Below are 22,240 nucleotides of genomic sequence, written 5' to 3' on the forward strand. Positions count from 1 at the left end.
GTATATACAGTGTTATGACTTACCTGGCATGTTATCGCAATGTCCGGTCTGCCTGTTTCAAAACATGCTACAAAAGGATTTGTCAACCACTCCTTCGGCTCAAATAATATTTCATCTGGTTATCCTGTGAAACAAGTCCGTTGTAATAGAGGGCAGTCCTCGTACTTGAGATACATACTATTGCTAATTGCAGGTGACCATTTGCTGATGCGCCATTGAACGCTGTGCCTGACTCGTGCCTTTCTTTCTACCTCTACTCCACGCCGTTTCTTATAGGTTAGTGTGCTTTGAATAAGCGTGCCTGTTTGGTGGTGAACGCCTGTTCGTTCACTGTAGTGCGGCCTGGCTGCCCGCGTTTCCAAGGCATACTTCGAAATACGAGAAGCAACAAGAAAGCCGCCCACATCTTCCCACACGACGAGCTGGAGTAAATGCGTCGCATAGTGGTGACGGTATCGGGTGAATGTTGCGTAATTGAGTATGGTTTGGAAATGCTTAATTGTTATTTCGCCTTTATTATTCTTATTTATTGAATGAAGGAGAAGCGTTGCCTTCAACGAGTGGTGGGACGCTGATGTTGGGTTGTACCCCACTACTGGTTGAAGGTACTGTTGCTTCCATCGCATCGAGTCAAGAAAAGCGTCAAGTCAAGCGAAAGCCATGTAAAGACGCCCTTGACTGAATTCGAAACACGCGATCCGGTGCCTACATATACGGGTTGGCCGGTGAACGGCTGTGCAGCGCGAGCAGTCAGTTTTCTACTAGCAGACGCTGCCTGCGACGGCCTTCAAGTTATTACTCTCTCAACGACGTTTCGTTTGACATGCATGAAGGCAGGTTAGAGAGTGCTTGCGTGAGTGTCAGGCGTGATGACATCACGCGAGTCACTAGTGATCCCGTCACTAGGCCGAGTGACAGCGTTCAAGTTATTACCCGCTCGAAGCAGTTTCGTTTGATATGCATGAAGGCAGGTTAGAGAGTGCCTGCGTGGGTGTTAGTCGTGATGACGTCACGTGAGTCACTAGTGATCACGTCACTAGGCAGAGTGACAGCGTTCAAGTTATTACCCTCTCAAAGTCGTTTCGTTTGATATGCATGAAGACAGGTTAGAACAGCGCGTGCGTGGGTGTTAGGCGTGATGACATCACGCGAGTCACTAGTGATCCCGTCACTAGGCCGAGTGACAGCGTTCAAGTTATTACCCTCTCAAAGACGTTTCGTTCGATATGCATGAAGGCAGGTTAGAGAGTGCCTGCGTGGGTGTTAGGCGTGATGACGTCCCGCGAGTCACTAGTGATCACGTCACTAGGCTGAGTGACAGCGTTCAAGCTATTACCCTCTCAACGACGTTTCGTTTGATATGTATGAAGACAAGTTTGTACTGCGCGTGCGTACCTCAAATGCGTGATGACGTCACGTGAGTCACTAGTGATCACATCACTAGGCCGAGCGGCAGCGTTCAAGTTATTACCCTCTCGAAGACGTTTCGTTTGATATGCATGAAGGCAGGCTAGAGAGTGCTTCCGTGGGTGTCAGGCGTGATGACGTCACGCGAGTCACTAGTGCTCACGTCACTAGGCCGAGTGACGGCGTTCAAGTTATTACCCTCTCAACGACGTTTCGTTTGATATGCATGAAGACAGGTTAGGACAGCGCGTGCGTGGGTGTTAGGCGTGATGACATCACGCGAGTCACTAGTGATCACGTCACTAGGCCTAGTGACGGCGTTCAAGTTATTACCCTCTCAAAGACGTTTCGTTTGATATGTATGAAGACAGGTTTGTACTGCGCGTGCGTGGCTCAAATGCGTGATGACGTCACGCGAGTCACTAGTGATCACATCACTAGGCCGAGTGACAGCGTTCAAGTTATTACCCTCTCGAAGACGTTTCGTTTGACATGCATGAATGCAGGTTAGAGAGTGCTTGCGGGGGTGTCAGGCGAGATGACGTCACGCGAGTCACTAGTGATCAGGTCACTAGGCCGAGTGACGGCGTTCAAGTTATTACCCTCTCAACGACGTTTCGTTTGATATGCATGAAGGCAGGTTAGAGAGTGCTTGCGTGGGTGTTAGGCGTGATAACGTCACGCGAGTCATTAGTGATCAGGTCACTAAGCCGAGCAACAGCGTTCAAGTTATTACCTTCTCAAAGGCGTTTCGTTTGGTATGCATGAAGGCAGGTTAGAGAGTGCTTGCGTGGGTGTTAGGCGTGATGACGTCACGCGAGTCACTAGTGATCACATCACTAGGCCAAGTGACAGGGTTCAAGTCATTACTCTCTCAAAGACGTTTCGTTTGATATGCATGACGGAAGGTTAAGACAGCGCGTGCGCGGGTGTTATGCGTGATGACGTCACCTGAGTCACTAGTGATCAGATCATTGGCCTCGGCAATAGGTATCAAGTTATTACTGTGTGGACGGCCTTTCCTTTGATATGCATGTCGAAGGTGTGAATAGTGCGTACGCGGGTGATAGGCGTGATGAAGTCGCGCGAGTCACATTGTGTCACTAGTGACTCATTCATTGTTTATTCTACGCATCTTGATAATATTTCCTCTTAAATTCACTCCGAAGCTATTCACTCCACGCGTTCCCGAAAATTCTGGGTCGCTTTGAAGTCACGATGCCGTCAGGATTAAATTCGCTGGCGTCTGGATTAAATAGGCTGGCGGTTGGATTAATTTCAGTGGCACTTGGATTAAAATGAATGGCACCTGGATTAATTTGAGTGGCGGCTGGATTAAATTGACTGGCGCCTAGATTAATTTGGCTGGCGCTTGGATTAAATTGAGCGGGAAAACCTGTAGTTACCAGAGTCTTTTCTGTGGTGTTAACACGCACATGCATGCACGCACGCACGCATGTACACTCACGCACGTGCGCATGTACACTCACTCACTCACTCACTCACTCACTCACTCACTCACTCACTCACTCACTCACTCAATCACTCACTCACTCACTCACTCACTCACTCACTCACTCACTCACTCATTCTCACACTCACTCACTTGTACTCGAACATATTCGAAAAACAGCGCAAACACGACTCGGACACGACGCGTTGAGCTGTTTTTCGAATTATTTCAAGTACCATCCCCAACGGGCCCAACTTGCGAGTTTTACCCTCTCGCACTCACTCAATGTCACACTCGCACTCTCACTCACTCAATGTAGCACTCACTCTCACACTCACTCATTCTCTCTCACACTCACCCTCCCATCACTCTCACGATCTCACTCACTCTCACACTCTCTCTCACACATACACACTCTAGAGGGTGATTCCACGAGAGATCGAACATGCCTGTCCGGTCACAATTTTTGTTTTGCCTGGATTTTTTATATGTTATGTGGGCACATTCAAAGTGCACGGAACCGAAAATTTTATTTCCAAGAAACACTCCCAGCGCCCCCAAAAAATATTTGAAGGTGGCGGCGCGGGCCTCCTGTTTTTGCTCACTGCAATGTTTTCGGATTTCACGGCCGAATTTAGCGCGAACTATAAATGGTGTGTCGAAAATTTTTTTTGCTGGTTTTAATACGCATCACTGTGAATTACATCCATGCTTTTCTTATGCCGTCCTCAAAAAGAAGAAAATGTGAAAAAATGGCAAACACGGCCGAAATAAAAAAAGGGTCCTAAGTTTGAGGCGCCTTGGCGCCTTTGCTATAACAAGCACAAACTTGAAAACAATGTCAAATATAGAAAAGAGCCTTTGCAACTGTTATACGGAAGATCATTTTCTTACAGGCAGCGCAAAAGAAGAAAAAAATAGTTAAAATAGCAAGTTTTTTCAAAAAAGTACATTCTCAAAAAATAAAATAAAAAAAAACTCCGGTCTCAATTTTGACGACAATTTTTTATCGAAGAGCGCTTATGTCAGTGAACACACGGTTTTAATATCATATGTCCTCATTTGCTTTGTTTACGAGATATAACCGGCCAAAATGACCCTTGCAGTGTGTGCTCACTTCAGTGTGACTGATGGTTGTTATCAGCTTGCATTGTGCGTAAATCTCAGTTTTAATTATTCTGCTGCAGCAAAATCTTGCTCCGGTGGCTTTTCGTCAAGAAAGATGTGTTCTCAGATTTTATTTGCTTCTAGCGTGTGCGAAAGTGGGCTGCTGCCGCCCTCTAAATGGCTAACGTGTAAACAGTTTGCAGCCTACCACCTCGCCCACAATCATCAGGGGAAAGATGGGCGCGCCTGTTCAAGATATCAATCGCTTCTTCTTCCCGAAGAAATGCCTGGTCTACCTCATCGCGGTTAGATGTAGACAGGTTTTCCTTGAGTAGCGTAAAGCAATGCAAGCAGACTTCGCAGGTGTCGCGAAGATCCTCAGCCTATGACAGTCTTCTAGAGGTAGGCAACAACAAAAAGAGCAAAGAAAGAAAATTTGCGCAACGAAAATTTTCCTCAGCAATCTTGTTTTTGTGAACACGTAAATAATCAGCCCAGAATAATAGGACCTAGCCATGGGCCGCGGGCATCGCGTGTAGTGAACAGCTAGACCTAGAGCAAGTCGAAACGTTTATACTGAACGGCGCCGCACAAATTATCTCACATCTGCGCAGCTGTCATGAATGCGTTTCCAGAACTGCTCACAGTTTAACATTTTATGACTAAGGGTGTCTAAGCGCTCTGGGCTGTAATAATTATTTGTAGGCCACACTCATTGTCAAAACTAAGGGTAATGTCCGCCTGGCGCCACCAATGACCTCTACTGTCCTCGACGTGGGAAAACACTTTAGTAAAGTGGCAACAAAACATCATCAATTGGGCAGCTTCGGCTACTCATGGCTTAATCATGCCGCACCGCACGTTTTCTGGCTGTTCAAACGCTGAGGTAAAGGTCGAGATGATACAAGAAGACGTTATCTGCGACGCCGAAAACATGTGATAGCGGGAAGTGAAATAAACGGCTCGGAAATGATTGAGCTAACTTTTTACAAATGTTGTTTAGGCACAGGGTGCGTCGAATGGGGATGATGGTTGGAGCGTACAATGCACGTAATGGAAGGGAAGTAAGCAGGCAGTGAGAAAACAACTGCATAACAGCGCGCCTGCTGATTGTGGCATTTAGTTACAGATTAAGTTGGCCTTCGCTGCATACAGATGCTTTATGATGTGTGCAAGGAGAGTTTTGACAAAGTGACATAAACCATGTGTTCGCGGTGTCTCGCGTGCTTCTGATTAGCGAATACTGGCGTGGTAAGTTGAGGTAATAAGCTGCAAACTGCGTACGCGTTAGGCCTTTAGAGAGCGGCAGCAGCCCACCCCCGCACACGCTAGACACAATTAAAGTTTGAGAAAACATTTTTCTTGACGAGAGGACACCAGAGCAATGTTTTACTGCGGGAAAATAATTAAAACTAGATTTACGTGCGACGCAAGCTGATGACAACTATCAATCGCACTGAAGTGAGCGCACACAGCAAGGGTAATTTTGGCCCGTTAAATCTCATGAACAAAGCAAATGAGGACATACATATTAACATGGTGTTTTCACTGACATAAGCGCTCTTCGATAAAAAAATGTCGTCAAAATTGAGGCCTGAGTTTTTTTTATTTTTTGAAAATGTACTTTTTTGAAAAAGCTCGCCTCTTTAACTATTTTCTTCTTATTTTGCGCTACCTGTCGGAAAACGATCTTCGCGTAAATGTTGCAAAGGCTCCTTGAAATACTTGACACTGTTTTGAAGTTTCTGTGTGAAATAGGAAAGGCGCCAAGGTGCATCAAACTTAGCAAACTTTGTTGATTTGGACCGGATTTGCCACTTTTTTTCACATTTTTTTTCCTTTTGAGGGCGGCATAAAAAAGCATGGACACAGTAATGCGTATTAAAACCAGCAAAAAAATTTTGGACACATCATTTATAGTTCGCGTTAAATTCGGCCGCGAAATCCGAAAACATTGCAGTGAACAAAAACCGGAGGTCCGCGCCGCCACCTTCAAATATTTTTTTGGCGCGCTGGGAGCGTTTCTTGGAAATAAAATTTTCGGTTCCGTGCACTTTTAATGTGCCCACATAACATATGAAAACCCAAGCAAAACAAAAATATCGACCGGACAGGCATGTTCGATCTCTCGTGGAATCACCCTTTAGAAGGCGGCAGCAGCCCACTTTCGCACACGCTAGAAGCAAATAAAACCTGAGAACACATTTTTCTTGACGAAAAGCCACCAGAGCAAGATTTTGCGGCAGCAGAATAATTAAAACTGAGATTTACGCACAATGCAAGCTGATAACAACCATCAGTCGCACTGAAGTGAGCACACACTGCAATGGTCATTTTGGCCAGTTATATCTCGTAAACAAAGCAAATGAGGACATATGATATTAAAACCGTGTGTTCACTGACATAAGCGCTCTTCGATAAAAAAGTGTCGTCAAAATTGAGACCGGAGTTTTTTTTTATTTTATTTTTTGAATATGTACTTTTCTGAAAAAACTCGCCATTTTAACTATTGTTTTCTTTTTTTGCGCTGCCTGTAAGAAAATGATCTTCCGTATAATAGTTGCAAAGGCTCTTTTCTATATTTGACATTGTTTTCAAGTTTGTGCTTGTTATAGCAAAGGCGCCAAGGCGCCTCAAACTTAGGACCCTTTTTTTATTTCGGCCGTGTTTGCCATTTTTTCACATTTTCTTCTTTTTGAGGACAGCATAAGAAAAGCATGGATGTAATTCACAGTAATGCGTATTAAAACCAGCAACAAAAATTTTCGACACATCATTTATAGTTCGCGCTAAATTCGGCCGTGAAATCCGAAAACATTGCAGTGAGCAAGACATTGCCGCGCCGCCACCTTCAAATATTGTTTTGGCGCGCTGGGAGCGTTTCTTGGAAATAAAATTTTCGGTTCCGTGCACTTTGAATGTGCCCACATAACATATAAAAAATCCAGGCAAAACAAAAATTGTGACCGGACAGGGATGTTCGATCTCTCGTGGAATCACCCTAGAGCTCTCTCTCTGTCACACATACACACTCTCTAGCTCTCTCTCTGTCACACACACACAGTCTCAGACACACACTCTCCCACATACACACACACACGCTGTTCTCACACACACACAGATACACACACACACACAGACACGCTCACACAAACACGCACACTATTTCTCTCTCTCTCACACCACGCACACACGCAAAATTCAGCCTGTTCCACGCCGTGAAAACCGATGGGCAGCGAAGCTTTTAAAGGGACCGACAACTGATTTTTCTCGACCCAGTTTTTTACGGCGCGACAGGAAGCTCACCCTTCGTAGCGTTTGTAGTTGCAGTGGTTTATCCGAAAAGCACGTAGTTATTTCATAAGCAGTATTTTTCGATCGGAAAGGCTCCAAAATCGCATGTAGGCTTGCTCCAGCAACGCTGAAAATTGATAGCGATGCCGCTAGCCCTTGTGAAATCTGTCGTTGTTCTCCTTTCGCAGGAGTTACTGTAGCTATGCTTAAACACCTTTATTTTTAGCTTTCCAACCATTTTTGAAAATAGCAAGCTGTTACAATGAGATGTGTGGCTTTATACACCTTCCCGGTATTTGTACAGCGTTGTGTGCGCCTGCGCCCAAGGTTGCCTGCGCCTGTGTCATGGATGGCTTGTCCCGGCGTCGTTACTCTCTCGATACACGAGCCAAGCCAAGTAATCGAAAACGTAACTGTGCATATGCACGGCCGCACCGGGTAGCAGCGCGTCATTTCTGAGACGAAGTGTAGGTAGCAAAACTATGTCGCTCCAAAATCTTAGTGACCTGGAAACTGCGTGCACGGTTGCATGAGCACGCTGAAAAGTTGCTCAAGACGCGCTGACGAGCATGGGATCATTACGTCACGCGAAGGCAGCACCACTTTAATGCACACTACTAACGCAGGCCTATATGCACATTATTATGGAGTAATACCTTTTAATATAAAGAAACGAACAATATTTCAATACTAACAAAAAAATCGTCGACTGCGTACAGCAATCAACGGTCACGTGGCCGTCTTCACCGTATCATTCATATTTTTGCCGCGAGAGGCGCCACAGGTCATTTTTCGCGACTTTCAAATAAGAAATAAAAATATAAATCCATCTCTCACGAAAAAAAACAGGGTTGGTTTGAGTCAGTGCAACGGACATTCTATACTTCAGTGGAGTCACCTCATTTCATATTCTGGGCACTTGTCGGTCCCTTTAAGCGCGCGAGTGTACGCGATTGGCTAGCGAGATCACGTGACCTGCAGGTGGTGGCAGTAGTGGCGTAGCGAACGCCTACCGCCACGTGATTTGCCCCCGGCGCCGCCGGAATCCTGCTAAGTGTGCCCTCCCTGTTATCTTCGTGACCCTCTTATCTTCGCTGTAGAAAAAACAATTAAAGCAATAGTGCGAGTTCACTTCATGCGACGTCTATGTTGTGCTCGTTCGCTGCAGACCTGATCTCAGGTTAAGATCGGTTCCTTGCTAATGGCAACGGTTTGCCCGCGGCGTTAGCCTCGATCATTGCGGATGTTGACGCACACGCAGTCTTCAATGCACCACTCTAGGCAAATATCATTTACTCGAGGAAGCCATTTGAAGAATTCACTGGAGCATACAGACAGAATATCCTTAGACATGGTACATACATCTGCTAGTGTATGAGTACTTTCTTTACGCTATTCTGTTGCGTTTGCCTGGGATCACGTTCTGCTTCGCTATTCGCTTATTATTTCGTATATTTTTCCGGTATGTTTATTTAGTGGGATTTCTGGGAGCAATGCTTGTACTATGCAGTTGGGATACGCGCTGATGAGGTGCGTGTTCACACACGAATTCTCGAGGCGGACAATACGCGACATCATTCGTTTGCGCAGCCACTTATGAGTATCAACTGAGGGGCTCATTTTATGCGCGCTTAGCTGCGCAAATGTAGTTATGCAAACAAAATGTGTGTTCCCTACAAATAATTGAGATAGGCTTTTGTGAACCATCACAATTAACCGTGTGAAAAACACCAGTGCTGCACGTTTCAGCTTCGGTAGTTAACCATCTCTACGGAGGTCCCCGATGCCACCGTAAAGACGCTGCGGGCATACATACATTATGTATTTTGCATTCATTTACACACTCAATTCTGATTTCTACGTGGTTGTCATAACGGGATCTTTTCTTCTGCCCACACGTGCATTCTGTGCACAGTTCGACAGAGTTGGAAAATGAAATGCAAGAGTTCAACTTAACGCCATCTGAGATGTTGATGCCGGCAGTTTTTTCTTGCTTTCTTGAAAGTGCTTTAATTTTCTCTTTACATGATCATAGATATAAACATATCTGTACTGATAGCAGGGAAGGCGAATTTCCGGTCACGAGTTAAAAATAAAACAGACAGGTCAAGTCCAGAATTTAACACCGCGTATTGTAGTACATGTCATGATATCCGTCGCCCGTAAACTACTTCAATTGTCGTGGTTACAACCTGTACATTTTTCACAGAGTTGCGGGTTTAAACCATGGGCCACATGATCTCTTACGCCCGGAACATACAGTGTCCCAACTTACAGGACCACGCTGCGAATTCGCATACTACAGCGCCATGGTTTCAACACTGCGAGCCTTGTTCGCTAACATTAAGGTAAATGTTGCGAGGATAAATTCGCTCGCCTTGTACTGGAACGGAAGTCGTAGCAATTTTACCTGATCGTTACACCATCACCTACGACGACAGTTTTGTAGTTGCGAGGGCTAAGAATGGAACTGTTCATTAAAGAAGGATAAACCATGCAAGTTGAGCACCAATCTTTTTTGTCTAGTTTTTAACTGCGGAGCTGCTTAAGCCCAGCAGTGGTCTGCGACGCGTGAACACAAATGACCGTCGTCATGAACCGGCACGCGCTCTCTTCGTCCTCTTCTTCTACTATTTCACTCCCAGAATACGTTCGTCGATTTGTCCGGCGTGACACGCGATAACTCTGATGGGCTACAGAACGAATACAGAGATAGAGAGAAAGAAAGATATATGGCGAAAAAATTTCCTAGCGAGGCGGGATCTGAACCCGCGATCCGAAGGCGCGCGTCCTAATCATTCGGTTATCCAGGCATGCTAGCAGAGCATAGCATAGCCGTGTATAGTATAGTATAGCAAGGGGGTTTGAAAGGGAAGTGAATGTGAGGAGGAGAGATGTGAGGGTGAAAAGGAAGGAAAAGAGGAGAGAAGGGTGTCAAGCATAGCATATACAGATAGAGAAAGGGAGAAATAGAAAGAAAGGTAAAAAAGAGAAAGGAGGATCGAAAGAGCAAGAAAGAGAGATAAATAAATAGAAATAAACAGTCAAAGATACATAAAAATAAACAGAGACAAGAGAGGAAGCAACAAAAAGAAAACTAAAGACAAACAAAGCAGGCCTCCCAGCTCCGAGCTTCCGTGAGGCTTGGCGCCATTCGTGAGATGCTGCTTTAGTGTTTTTAGTTAAGTTTTCTAGCTCGCATGTTTTTTGTAGCCACAAAAACTTGGAGTAGTAAAAGAATAGACACTAGGCCTAATTACCGACAAGGACATATTCCAGGTAACCATTGTGACTCACACACAGAGAGCTGCAACACTTCATCAGTGCGCAGTAGCGTGAAAACGTAGAGGCACCAATCGTATATTCTACTCAATGATACAGATCTCGCACGAAATTAATAAAGCTCTAGGTACACATTAAAGTATTGTGGGAGGCATTGCTACCGAACTCCGACCTTCAGTGCTAGGACGCTTTATTGGGAGGGTCAGGCGGGCAGCCGAATCCAGTGGTGTCGGGGAGTGAGGACGCTCCCCACACAACTCCCTAGTTATCTTTACAGCGAAAGCTGTTATGAGATGACAACAGGCGATTTTGGGGGCGTAGTTGTCCGCCGCCGCCGGTGCCCGTAATAGCTATCGCGACCAGTGAAAAACAAGACAAAAAAAATTCGGCAGATCCCACGCGTTGTGGGAATCGGTTTCATGCGAAGCACTCGGCGAGCCAAACTCGCCTCACAGAACCTGGACCCACAACGACGTCTCGTTGCCAGGGCCAAGGAGGCGGCGAAGGCGAGAGGGCTCCTGGAATGAGGAGGCCTCCCGCCTTGGGTAGACGCGGGACTAGCACCGCGATGCCGTTTCGTGCAATAAACGTTTATTCCTCCTCCGCTTCCGCAATGTCATTTTGACTTCACGAAGCCTTCACAACTCCAGACACAAATTAGAGAGACGGAATGCGTTTCCACGCAACGCACGCAGCCCTCAGACATCCGCTTGTGGTAGCACATCTCTGAGGCCGTGAAATAGCTCTGATCGTGTTACGCATCGAATTAGGTTCAATCCTGCCGCCCGTCTAACGCACCTGCGAAGGTCGGTACGCACTCCGTGCATCGTTCTCAAACACCTGGGACACATTCATGTGAAAGTTCAGACTTGACAAGTTCCGGTTGTTGTATATTTCGTCCACTTTCTTCTTACGCTGGGAATGGGCTGGCGGGTTTGGTGCGTCGACGTGCTTAAGAGTGTGATGGCGTCACGGCTCGCCGTTTTAGGGGCGAAGCTCCTTAAAGCGGCACCCGTTCGTCCCTCGTAGTTGTCGTAGTCGTAGTGCGTAACCAGTCGTAACGCTAGTACCAGATCTTGACCTCCAAGGTGGTGCCGGTGGGAGATTTTTCCTGTGCTTTGTTGAACAATAAAAAATTCGCAGCGTGCGCGTTAACTAAAAGCCGAATTCTTCTGTCTCTCATTCCCCATTAGCAGCCATTGGCATGTTCCAGTAAGAAACGTTAGTAGAAGTAGAAGTGTAAGTGTTAGCTAAAAGCCGACTTCTTCTGTCTCTCATTCCCATTAGCAGCCAGTGTTTACCTCCAAGGTAGTGCCTGGTGAGATTTCTCCTGTGCGTGATTAAACAATAAAAATTTTGTTCAAAACGCCGTTGATTGATGAAATAAACCAACGAAAGACACCAGATGTTTTCTAAAAGCAAAACGAAAGAACGCCAGACGTTTCTAAAGCAAAACGAAAAGACGCGAGCTGCTTAACGAAAGACGCCAGATGTTTTCTAAAGCAATGGTTTTCTAAACAATGAAAATTCACAGCGTACATGTAAAATTAAAGTGAGCTGCAAGTCGTCATAACTCATCGAATCTTTAGTATAAACGCGCCCGATCTCACGTCGGTGATGATGTACTGGGCAGAATTCACGGAAGATTCACGGTTTACCGATGAACCTCCGCAGCTTCGCCCACTCATCATCATTCACTCGTGGATATGCTGTGATTTTTTCGAGTAACTGAATCCGCTCTGACGAAAGGATTACGGATATCTCCTTTAGACGGACACGTCGAGAATAGCTTCCCGGAAGTTATTTGCCCTATCTTTCTCTCCTCCAGAGGTCTCACGAGTATTGCCTGATGATAACGCTGCGGCTTCCTCCGGCCTTTGACATCGATGACCCAACTCGGTGGATAGCATATTCCTGGAATCTTGGACCAAGTGCACCCTGCATAGATAAATAAAATAGATAAGTAATATATAGCGATGCGTTAGTATGCTTTCTTCTTTCATTTATACTCGAGTAAATTGATAAACAAATATGAAAGTAATGGCAATGAAAAACTGAGAATAAGAGATAGCTGAGCTAGTTGGTAGGTATTCATGTTGAAATGACAGGACGTGCAAAAGCGAACACAGAAGAGAAGATAAGTAACAGTTATTTGTCACGTAGACCACCGCGCTCCTGATTGAAAGGTATTGCTTCTTGCCCGGGAATACGCATACAAGTATTTGTGTCCACCTTCTTTTCCGCCGCTGTATGATTTTTCACTTGTTAGCGGCGATTGTGGTGTCTTGACTACTTTCTTGGGTCCGTGTTTGCACGCCCGGCAAAAGGGCCCCAAAACGTCCTCTGAAAATACAAAAAACGAGCGCGTCATTCTTTCTTGGCGTTCTTGTCTTTTAACACGAAAGTGTTTTATGCCGGGGTCCACCAAGACTTTCATGACATATTTCCGTCACGGAAGTACGTCAGCAAAATGAATGCCATCAGATGGCAAAGAAAAGAACAATAAGAAAAAGTTCCGCTGACGGGAATCGAACCCATGACCTCTCGGTCCACGATGATAGCTGGCGAGCGTTTAGCCCGCTGAGCTACCGCCAATTTTTTTTTTGTCTTTATTGCAGGGCTTCAGTTTTCAACCGTGAGAAGAGAGTACATCCTGTCTACAATTGTTTCATGTGCAACAGCAATTCCATGCGAGGTACCCAATCGGGTACATCCTTTTGCATTTTTTGCAATTCAAGAAACGAAGTCAGCGTCTCACAAAAGTAATCTATGGCTCGCCGAGCGTCAACATCAGCGTTACGTACAGCCATTCGGGATCTCCAAATGCTGTAAAGCGCCAATAACATTGTGATATCATAAGGAAATCCATCATCATTTTCAATCATCAAATACCTTATGCCCTGTGCGTCCAATGGGAAATCTTTCTTTAGTGTCCTTTGCAGGACGTCCCAGAAGAACACCCCGTCCCAGCATTCCAGAAAGACATGCTCAATGGTTTCTGGTTTGCGACATAAAAAGCACTGGTCACCCCACGGAACGAACAACCCCTTTTCAGACAACCACGTCTTAACTGGCAAGACACCAGCATGAAGCTTAAAGAAGAAAGTTTTAACCCCCGGACGCACAGGCATGCATTTACGCGTTTTAGCACTTTGCTCCATTTTCCACCACAGTACTGAGAGCGGTACAAGGGAATGGGGAGAACAACATCACATAAGTCTTTATATAACTTTTTACGGGACACAGTGCCTAAATATTCAATAGAAAATCGTGCCTTGAGGAAGCGAAATGACTCGATAATCTCTTTAAAGTAACCTTGTGTTCGACCTTTCAACCTAACAGAAGATACTACAAACTCAGGCAAAGCATTGGCCAACCACACTTGGCAGACCGTGCGCAAAAACGGGTCTTGAACGTCACGAAGGTACAAGAAGCGATTTACAAGCTGTCGCAGAAACAAATGCGACAAACCCAAACCACCGTCACGCACACGTCGAAAAAGATTCCCAGGTGGAACCCCAAATAAAGACGGCAAGAATACGATGAAGTTTTTGAAGGTTGACTCGAGAGCAATGAAGTACTTGCAACACGTACCACAATTTTGTAATAAAGAACACGTTACAAATGGTAGCGCGTGCAAAAATGGATAAATCCTTGGCCTTCCATTTTTCTGCTTTTTTTCGGATTTGAGATGTCTGCCCATGCCAATAAGGTTCACTGTCGCTGTAATTTTCGAGAGGAATGCCTAAATACTTAACCGGTGTTGTGAGCCACTGGACGTTCATGAAATAATTTGGCGTGAGCTCCCAATCTCCATGCCAGAAACCAAGACATTTTCCCCAATTCACTGCGCTTCCACTAACCTCACAAAAGCGTTTTACGATGTTAACTGCTTCTGCAATACTTTCGAGGTTTGTACAAAAAATCGCTATGTCATCAGCATACGCCAGTAGCCGCACTTCACATGCATGAAGCCTGAATCCTTGAATTGCGTTACTGTTCAATATACTGAGACAAAAGCTTTCAATGAATATGCAGAAAAGGAGAGGAGAGAGCGGGCACCCTTGGCGTACAGAGCGCTGCAATTCCATAGACTTTCCTACCTCTTTGTTAACTATCAGGCGAGTAGTACATCGTGTATATGCCATCTTAACGGCTTCTGTTATCACTTTACCAACGTTCACGTGCTCTAAGACTGCTATGAGCAAGTCATGCGGAACGCGATCGAAGGCTTTCTCCAAATCAACCTGAAGCATCGCAACCGGAGAGTTCATGACATCGCTGCACTCTAGTACGCACCTCGCTTTATGAATATTCATGAAGATGCTCCTTCCCCTTATTCCACATGTTTGATGCGTACCTACAATTTCTTTTAATACGCCCTGTAACCTACGTGCAATTATTTTCATAAAGATTTTGTAATCTACATTGGTTAGACTGATTGGTCGATAAGCGGAAACCTGCCGCAATTTGATTGGATCATCTGTTTTAGGAATGAGAATAGTATGGGAGGACAGAAATGACGGAGGCAGAGATTTCACCTCAAATGCTTCGTTGAAAAGGTGCGCCAAAATTGGAGACAACTCGTGCTTGAACTTCTTGTAAAAAGCCGCACTTAGACCGTCCGGTCCAGGCGACTTGCCGCAGTTGAGGTGATCGATCGCTCTCTCTACCTCACCCACCGAGACAGAGAGTTCCAATCTATCTTTAGTTTCATCAGCAACCTGCGGCATGGACGACAAAAATTCTTTTGTGAAGTGGTCACGATCTACAGGACCTATTGCAAACAGCTTGCTGTAATACTCGTAAAAAGCCTGCGCAATGTCATCTCTGGCATTTGTTAGAACACCATTGTACACAATCTGTGTTATTAAATTACGCTGGGCATAACTCTTTTCCATACCCAGAGCGCGTTTCGTCGGACTCTGATCAGTTACCATTTTTACCGCGCGGGCCCTAATTATTGCTCCATGATATTTCTCGATGTCTAGAAGTTCCAATTTTTCTTTAACAGCACGAATGTCTTCCTTAAAGTTTCCCGGCATTCGGCTCTCTTCCTCTAAAAGTGTCTCCAAGTTTGAACGTAAAACGTGCTCATTTCTGCGTCCTTCGAACTTAAGAATAGTGGACTTTTCTATAGCTTTCATTTTTATTCTTTGCTTAAATGTTTCCCACTTTGGACCAGTTCTAGAGCTATTGTCGTCATTTAGCTCTTCTATGCTCTCTTGTATTAATGTTTGGAAAACGTCGTCATCAAGGAGTTTGTTATTCATTTTCCATAAATCCCAATTAAATTTTCCTTTCCTTTCTTTTCTGCTGCAAATGGTAAACTTAACCAAACAATGGTCAGTGAAAGATAGAGGAGTTACAGAGTAATCTGTACGCAAAGGTACAATATCAAGCGACACGTAGGCACGATCAAGGCGAGAGTGACTTAATCCCTGAAAATGCGTGAATTGGACGCGATGGCCACTCGAAATACTTTCACCTAGATCCTCAAGGGCGTAATCATTTATCATATCTGCTAACTCAATTGTACTCGCCTCGCGATATGGGGTAGAACTCGTTTTGTCCCGTGCCGAACAAACGCAAATAAAATCGCCGAGGAGGATAAGAATGCGGTCAGTGTTACAATAATCACATACACGGCAGAAAAAGTCTAGACGCTGAGCAACGTCATTTGGTGCATACAAACAAACAACTCGCCATTCATTGCCGGCGAAAACAAAGTCGCAAATAACAAGGCGACCCGATTTACAGCTTGTGACCGACTGTATTCCAATGCCCAAGCAGTTACTAATAAAGAGAAGGCATCCTCCGGACGAGCCAACAGCATGACTAACACACACATTGTAACGCGCCGAAAAAGGGCGTACCATGTCATCGGTCCGGTCTGCACGTTCAATTTTCGTTTCCTGAACTGCAATTATATCTAATTCCTGCTCCGTCGCAACACGATATAATTGGTTTTGTCTCATTTTAGCTGCCAATCCACGAATATTAATTGTTCCTACGCGCAGGGACCTTTCCAATGACACAGTTCTGCCGCCGTTCGAGGCCGACGGCAAGACGCCCTCGTCATGCATATCGACGCCTTGCACCCACGCCATTGTGGCGGCTAAAGATTTGCATATTTGTCGCCCCTTGATAGGGACGAAGCACGCATGCGAACAGCACCGCGCGCTTTCTTCTTTGCACCACTGACACCCACAGACGCTTCTATCTGCCTCATACGCTGATCCTGCGACGCGGCAACCACATCCTCATGGCGACGTTTTGCTGGTGCTGCCTCGGCGTCCATCTCCTCCGCTGCAGTTGCGATGACCGCCGGTTCTTTGACCGCTGCCTCTGGAACTTGAGAGACGCTGCATGCGTCCCGCTGTTCTCTGGCAGATTCCTCCGCCAGGTTTCCCACGTCGACGCCGTCCGCGTTCGCTTCCACCGGCTCTTGACGCTTACCGACGCCCGCGTTGTCCATCGCCGACGGTGGGCACCCGGAGACGCTATCGTCCTTGGCCGCTCCCTGGTCTTTTCCGTTCATAAAAATTGCTGCAGGTGCCGCAGCCTGTTCTGCCTCTTCCTCGTCCATGATGAGCTCGCTCTGGTCTGAAACAGCAGGCCGTCCTACCGCTCTGGCGTAGCTCCGCGTGCAAGCCTCCTGTGTGTGGCCAAATGCATGACATTCGTTGCATTTTGGAACTCTGCAGTCCCGCCGTATATGGCCCGTATGTTTGCAGCGAAGGCATAACGGTGCTCGCCCTGGCGCAACAATGAGCGCTGTACCGCTGCCTAGACGAATCTGATGCGGTATATCGTCAAGTGCAACACCTTCCTTCAAAATTAGTCTCACAAACTTCGTCAGGGAGTCAGCACATTCAAATCCTTCCACTTTCCACCTGTCGTTTGTCACCTCCTTTACTACACCATACTCGCTAAATGTCCTTCGAATGCTTTCGTTAGAAACATCTAAAGCCACCCAGTGCACCTTTAGACGCACCTCTTGCCTGTTAGGGTCAATGACGATGCACAGCCGGTCCTTGACTACCAAGCGACCTGCTTCCACAAGCTTCTTTTTGGCCTCATTTGTCCGCAGGTTGACAAGCCAGACGTGTGACATCTGGTAGGCACCGATAACCGCCACATCTTTGATGACACCGGCGTCTTGCAAGGGCTTTCGAAAATCTTCGATGCGATACGGCCTTCCTGAAATATCGCAGTGCAATACGACTGCACGCTTCATAGCATCACCTGATGAAACAGTGGGCAGTACAATCCTGTAGTCCTTTGGCACGGTAAAAGATGGGGTACCACGGCCGTAAGCGACCGCTGTCGCAGCTCTCTGGGAGCTAACCATCCTGCGTCCTCACGCGTCGGTGACCAGAAGCAGAATGAGCTACCGCCAAACACATTACGGAGGCGACATGAACGCACCTTTTATCTTTCACACTTGCCTCTCACAGTGACCTTGGATAGATGGATGCTATGAGCATCCCCTTTATAACGGGGCAGTGACATCTGTGCCACCAGGCTCGCAAAAAACAATAAAAAAAACACGGCGTTGCAACGACTGTCCCATTCAGCGCGTTTCCAATACAAGTTTAATTTCATCAACGCTTTAACACACCGTGAGGTGGCGGTTTTAGCGCAAGCCTCGCTCATAGCATCCATCCATATCGACAAATAGCTCTCCGACGCTCGCCTGACTGTCGCACCGCGTTCCCTGCTCTCCACATCCTCCTCACATGCCCCACCTTCCCTCATCCCCCATCACCGGCTGTGGCGGTGTCTTACTGGGAGTCCATCATGACCAGCACTTCTGCTTTCGATCAGCGCCGGATCATCTCCTGCGCCATGAAGAGGATTGCGCTTCAGGGACTTTCCTTCGCTTTGTAAGGGTGCCCCCTCACATTGAGGGAGCACCCACGTGCCATGTAGGGGGCTTGGCCCCCACGTTCACACACTGGCAATAAATGTTTCTACCACCACCTGTGAGAAGAAACGGCCAGGCTATAGAGGAAAGACACGACGCACGTAGCGTTTCTCTTCGCATTTCAAGACGCTTTGAAGGAGTGTATATCGAGAATTAGTGTTTATTATGTGCTTGTTGATGCCATCTTTGCGCGGGATTCACCCATATACGGAATCCACGTATATGTTAAGAACCTCAGCTACCGCAAGGGTTAAATCATGATCAAGGGCGTTTGTGCGATGAGTCCACATCAAGCAGTGCTATATCTGCCAAACAACAGTAGACATTGTACAAGCTCTCATATACCAATGCACAATAAACAATGAACTACTTCTGTGACGACACGCTTCATTTTCGTGTTATACCGATTCCTATGACGGAGGGATCAACCAAACATCTTTTTGGAGCACTTCGTGGCGCCAGAACGGTGATTCACGTGACATCATTAGGGTACATATTCTCGATTGCTTCATATACGAGCAATATCAGTTGTGAATTGTCTCCCAACTTGCTCTTACTGCTTTTGATTTGCGGCTTTTGAATACAACGTTTGCATTATGCACAAAATAAAAATCGCTTCAACTCTCAAGCGGAGGTCCGAGTGACACGATTACGAACACATCTTCTGGGACCTTTTTATGAAGCTTAATTACAAAATGCCACTTTCTTACAAACCCCAAGAGGGTCTCCCACTAAAATCACCACAAACAAATGATACTGAAAACATATAATACACATTAGAATCAGCGGTAAAATATGAAGAAATGCTACCGAAAAGTTGTGTAAGAAACAAGCATTATTAGGAATTATACAGCACGTGTTTTATTCAGCCCCCAAAGTTTAATCAGAAAACAAAATTCGTCGACACAATCACACTTAAAACTGAAATGATTTTACTAGTGCAGCATGTATTCAATCAAGAATGACGAATTGCAGTTTTTCTTCTTTATGTGATGCTATGACATGTTCTCTCTTACAGCCAGCGTTATTGGAATAAAAGACACAAACATGACATACACGAAGGGTGAAGCGCAACCCTAGGTACTCGAGCGTCGTGCCTAGCATGTTATTCAGGTGAGACCATGATTCCAAACTTGACGTTTTTGTCTAGTACGCATATCTGCATTGTCTCGTCAGTTTGTATTTCTGAGTCTGTGCACCGAGAAGTTGCCTCAGTGGTAGCATAGCACTCGCAATCACTTCCGTGCCAATAGGAATCAGGTGGAAACGTTCCGCTTAGATCGAGCTTGATGACAGGGGCCGGAAAGTTAGTTAGTTAAATTAGTTAGTTAAATTGGGTTTATTGGCGCAAAAGCAACTGAGGCTAAGCTGCGCCAGACACAGGGTGTTTTGTAGTAATCAGGACATTATATGTAATCCTAAAGCCTATGTAAGAAGCCGCTGTCTTTTAGGAAATCAATGACATTTGACAGGGGAACCAGTGCATCATCTCCTAGAATGAGACTCGGGTGCATAGGTATCTGATGTTTGTACAGTTCTCTGAAGTACTTTTTTCTTTCTGTTTCGCCATGTGGGCACGTGATAAGGATATGTACAACTGTCAATGGCTGCTGGCATTTTTCACATTGCGGCATGTTTTCCTTTCTAAGCAAAAAGTTGTGTGTGAGGTGGGTGTGCCCAATTCGAAGTCTGCATAGAACAACCTCAATGAACCGTTGTTGATGATAGCACGTCTTCCATTCGCCTATTGTGGGCTTCACCAGATGAAGCTTATTAGTTGTACAGGAGTCCCACTGTTGCTGTCATTTTGATAACACCGCTAAGCGGACAGCACGCTGGCTATCTTTGTAGGGAATATTTATGTTTTTAATGTTTTTTTGTGCTGCTAGAGATGCACATTCGTCTGCCTTTTCATTGCCTGGGATCCCTACGTGACTTGGGACCCAGCAAAAACGGATGGTCACCCCAATACTGTTGAAAACAATCATGTTTAAAATATCACCGATTAACGGTTCACACTCAGATTTTAGATTTAGCGCGTGTAGTGCACTTAATGAATCAGTGTATATGACTGCTTTTTTGTGTTTACCTGTGATGATTTTTTGCACTGCTTCCCGTAGGGCGTAGACTTCGGCGCTGAAAATGGACATGATATGAGGCACTCTAATGCTGATAGCACTTTCCTCCATCACAACTCCGACTCCGACGTGGTTTTTAGTTTTCGAGCCATCCGTGTATACCTCGGTATAATCTTTGTATTTATCCTGAAGTGCGCGGAATTCCTGAGTTAGGTGCTCTTGTGCGGTGTCTTTTTTCTTCAGACGAGCCAGTGAAAGATCACAAAGCTGCGTCAGATCCGACCACGGCGGCAGTCTCGGCGGTTTCTAGGCGATATTTATAGCATGATTAGAAATGTCATATGCCTGGCAGTGCTCTTCGAAACGTAGAATGACTGGTTTGATGGAGTGTGGTTTGTTAGAGTAGTGTAAGCGTGAGTAGCAATTCGTGGTAATGTCATGGCATATGTGTTGAGGTAGTGACCTGATTCTTAAAACATATGAGACGGTTAAAAATACTCGACGCTGGCTTAGCGGAGGTTCATTGCAGTCTACGTATAAACTCTGCACAGGGGATGTTCTATAGGCGCCATTGGATAGACGCAGACCGAGATTGTGTACGGGGTCCAGGCGCCGAATGTATGACTCTCTTGCCGAGCCGTAGACAACGCACCCGTAATCTAGAATACTGCGTACTACCGAACGATAAATCCTCAGTAGGCATATCCGATCGGAACCCCAGTGCTTATGCGATAAGACTTTTAATATATTAAGTGCTTTGTGTGCCTTGATTTTCAGTGCATTTATGTGAGCCACAAAATTCAGTTTTTTGTCGAATGTGACGCCTAGGAATTTGTGTTCATGTTTTATCGTAATTGCAATGCTGTTTAATGTCATGACTGGGTCAGGGTGTAATCCTCTTTTTAGCGTAAACAGAACAGCGACAGTTTTCTGTGATGAGAATCGGAAACCATTTTTGTCCGCCCAGAGCACCAGTTTATTTATGGTAACTTGAAGTTGCCTCTCGCAGGTTGATAGGCTCGACGCACGGGAAGCGATTTGGAGGTCGTCAACGTATAGAGAGTACATAACTGTGGGTGGTATGACCTCGTTAATAGTATTCATTTTAACTATAAATAGAGTTGTGCTAAGAATGCAGCCTTGAGGCACGCCGTTTTCCTGGACAAATGTGCGTGAAAGTACAGTGCCCAACCGCACCTGAAATGTTCTGTTAGTCATGAAATCGGATAGGCAGTTCAGCATTTTACCTCGAACGCCTAGGTTAGCGAGGTCTTGAAGAATGCCGAATCTCCACGTGGTATCGTAGGCCTTCTCCAGGTCGAAAAAAACCGCGAGACAGTGTTGCTTGTATCGAAATGCCTCTCGTATTTCATGCTCCAGTCTGACAAGATGATCAGTAGTTGAGCAACCTTTTCTATATCCACATTGATGTTTGTTTATCAGATCTCTTGAGTATAGGATGAAAGACAATCTGCAGTTTCTGATGCTCTCATATGTTTTTGCCAAGCAGCTGGTTAGGGCAATCGGCCTGTAGCTGCTCGGCGATGTAGGGGGTTTACCAGCTTTTAGAAAGGGAACTACTATTGCATTTTTCCATTGTTCTGGCATTTTTCCAGAGTGCCATATCATGTTGAAAAATGTCAGTAAAGCTTCTTTGGATATCTCGGAGAGATGTGCTAGCATGGAATA

The 22,240-nt window shown here is 45.7% G+C and overlaps 1 protein-coding gene across 1 annotated transcript in view; it reads right to left on the bottom strand.

Annotated features, from left to right (window-relative positions):
• Positions 1 to 17,897, bottom strand: part of LOC119406685 (uncharacterized) — a 123,116-nt gene extending 105,219 nt beyond the window's left edge. Inside the window, exon 1 of the mRNA XM_037673416.2 lies at positions 16,778 to 17,897. Within this exon, the coding sequence (XP_037529344.2) occupies positions 16,778 to 17,897 (1,120 nt within the window). The remainder of the gene's footprint in view (positions 1 to 16,777) is intronic.
• Positions 17,898 to 22,240: the final 4,343 nt, after the last annotated feature.

The sequence above is a fragment of the Rhipicephalus sanguineus genome, chromosome 10, assembly GCF_013339695.2.
Source record: "Rhipicephalus sanguineus isolate Rsan-2018 chromosome 10, BIME_Rsan_1.4, whole genome shotgun sequence".
Classification (NCBI taxonomy): domain Eukaryota; kingdom Metazoa; phylum Arthropoda; class Arachnida; order Ixodida; family Ixodidae; genus Rhipicephalus; species Rhipicephalus sanguineus.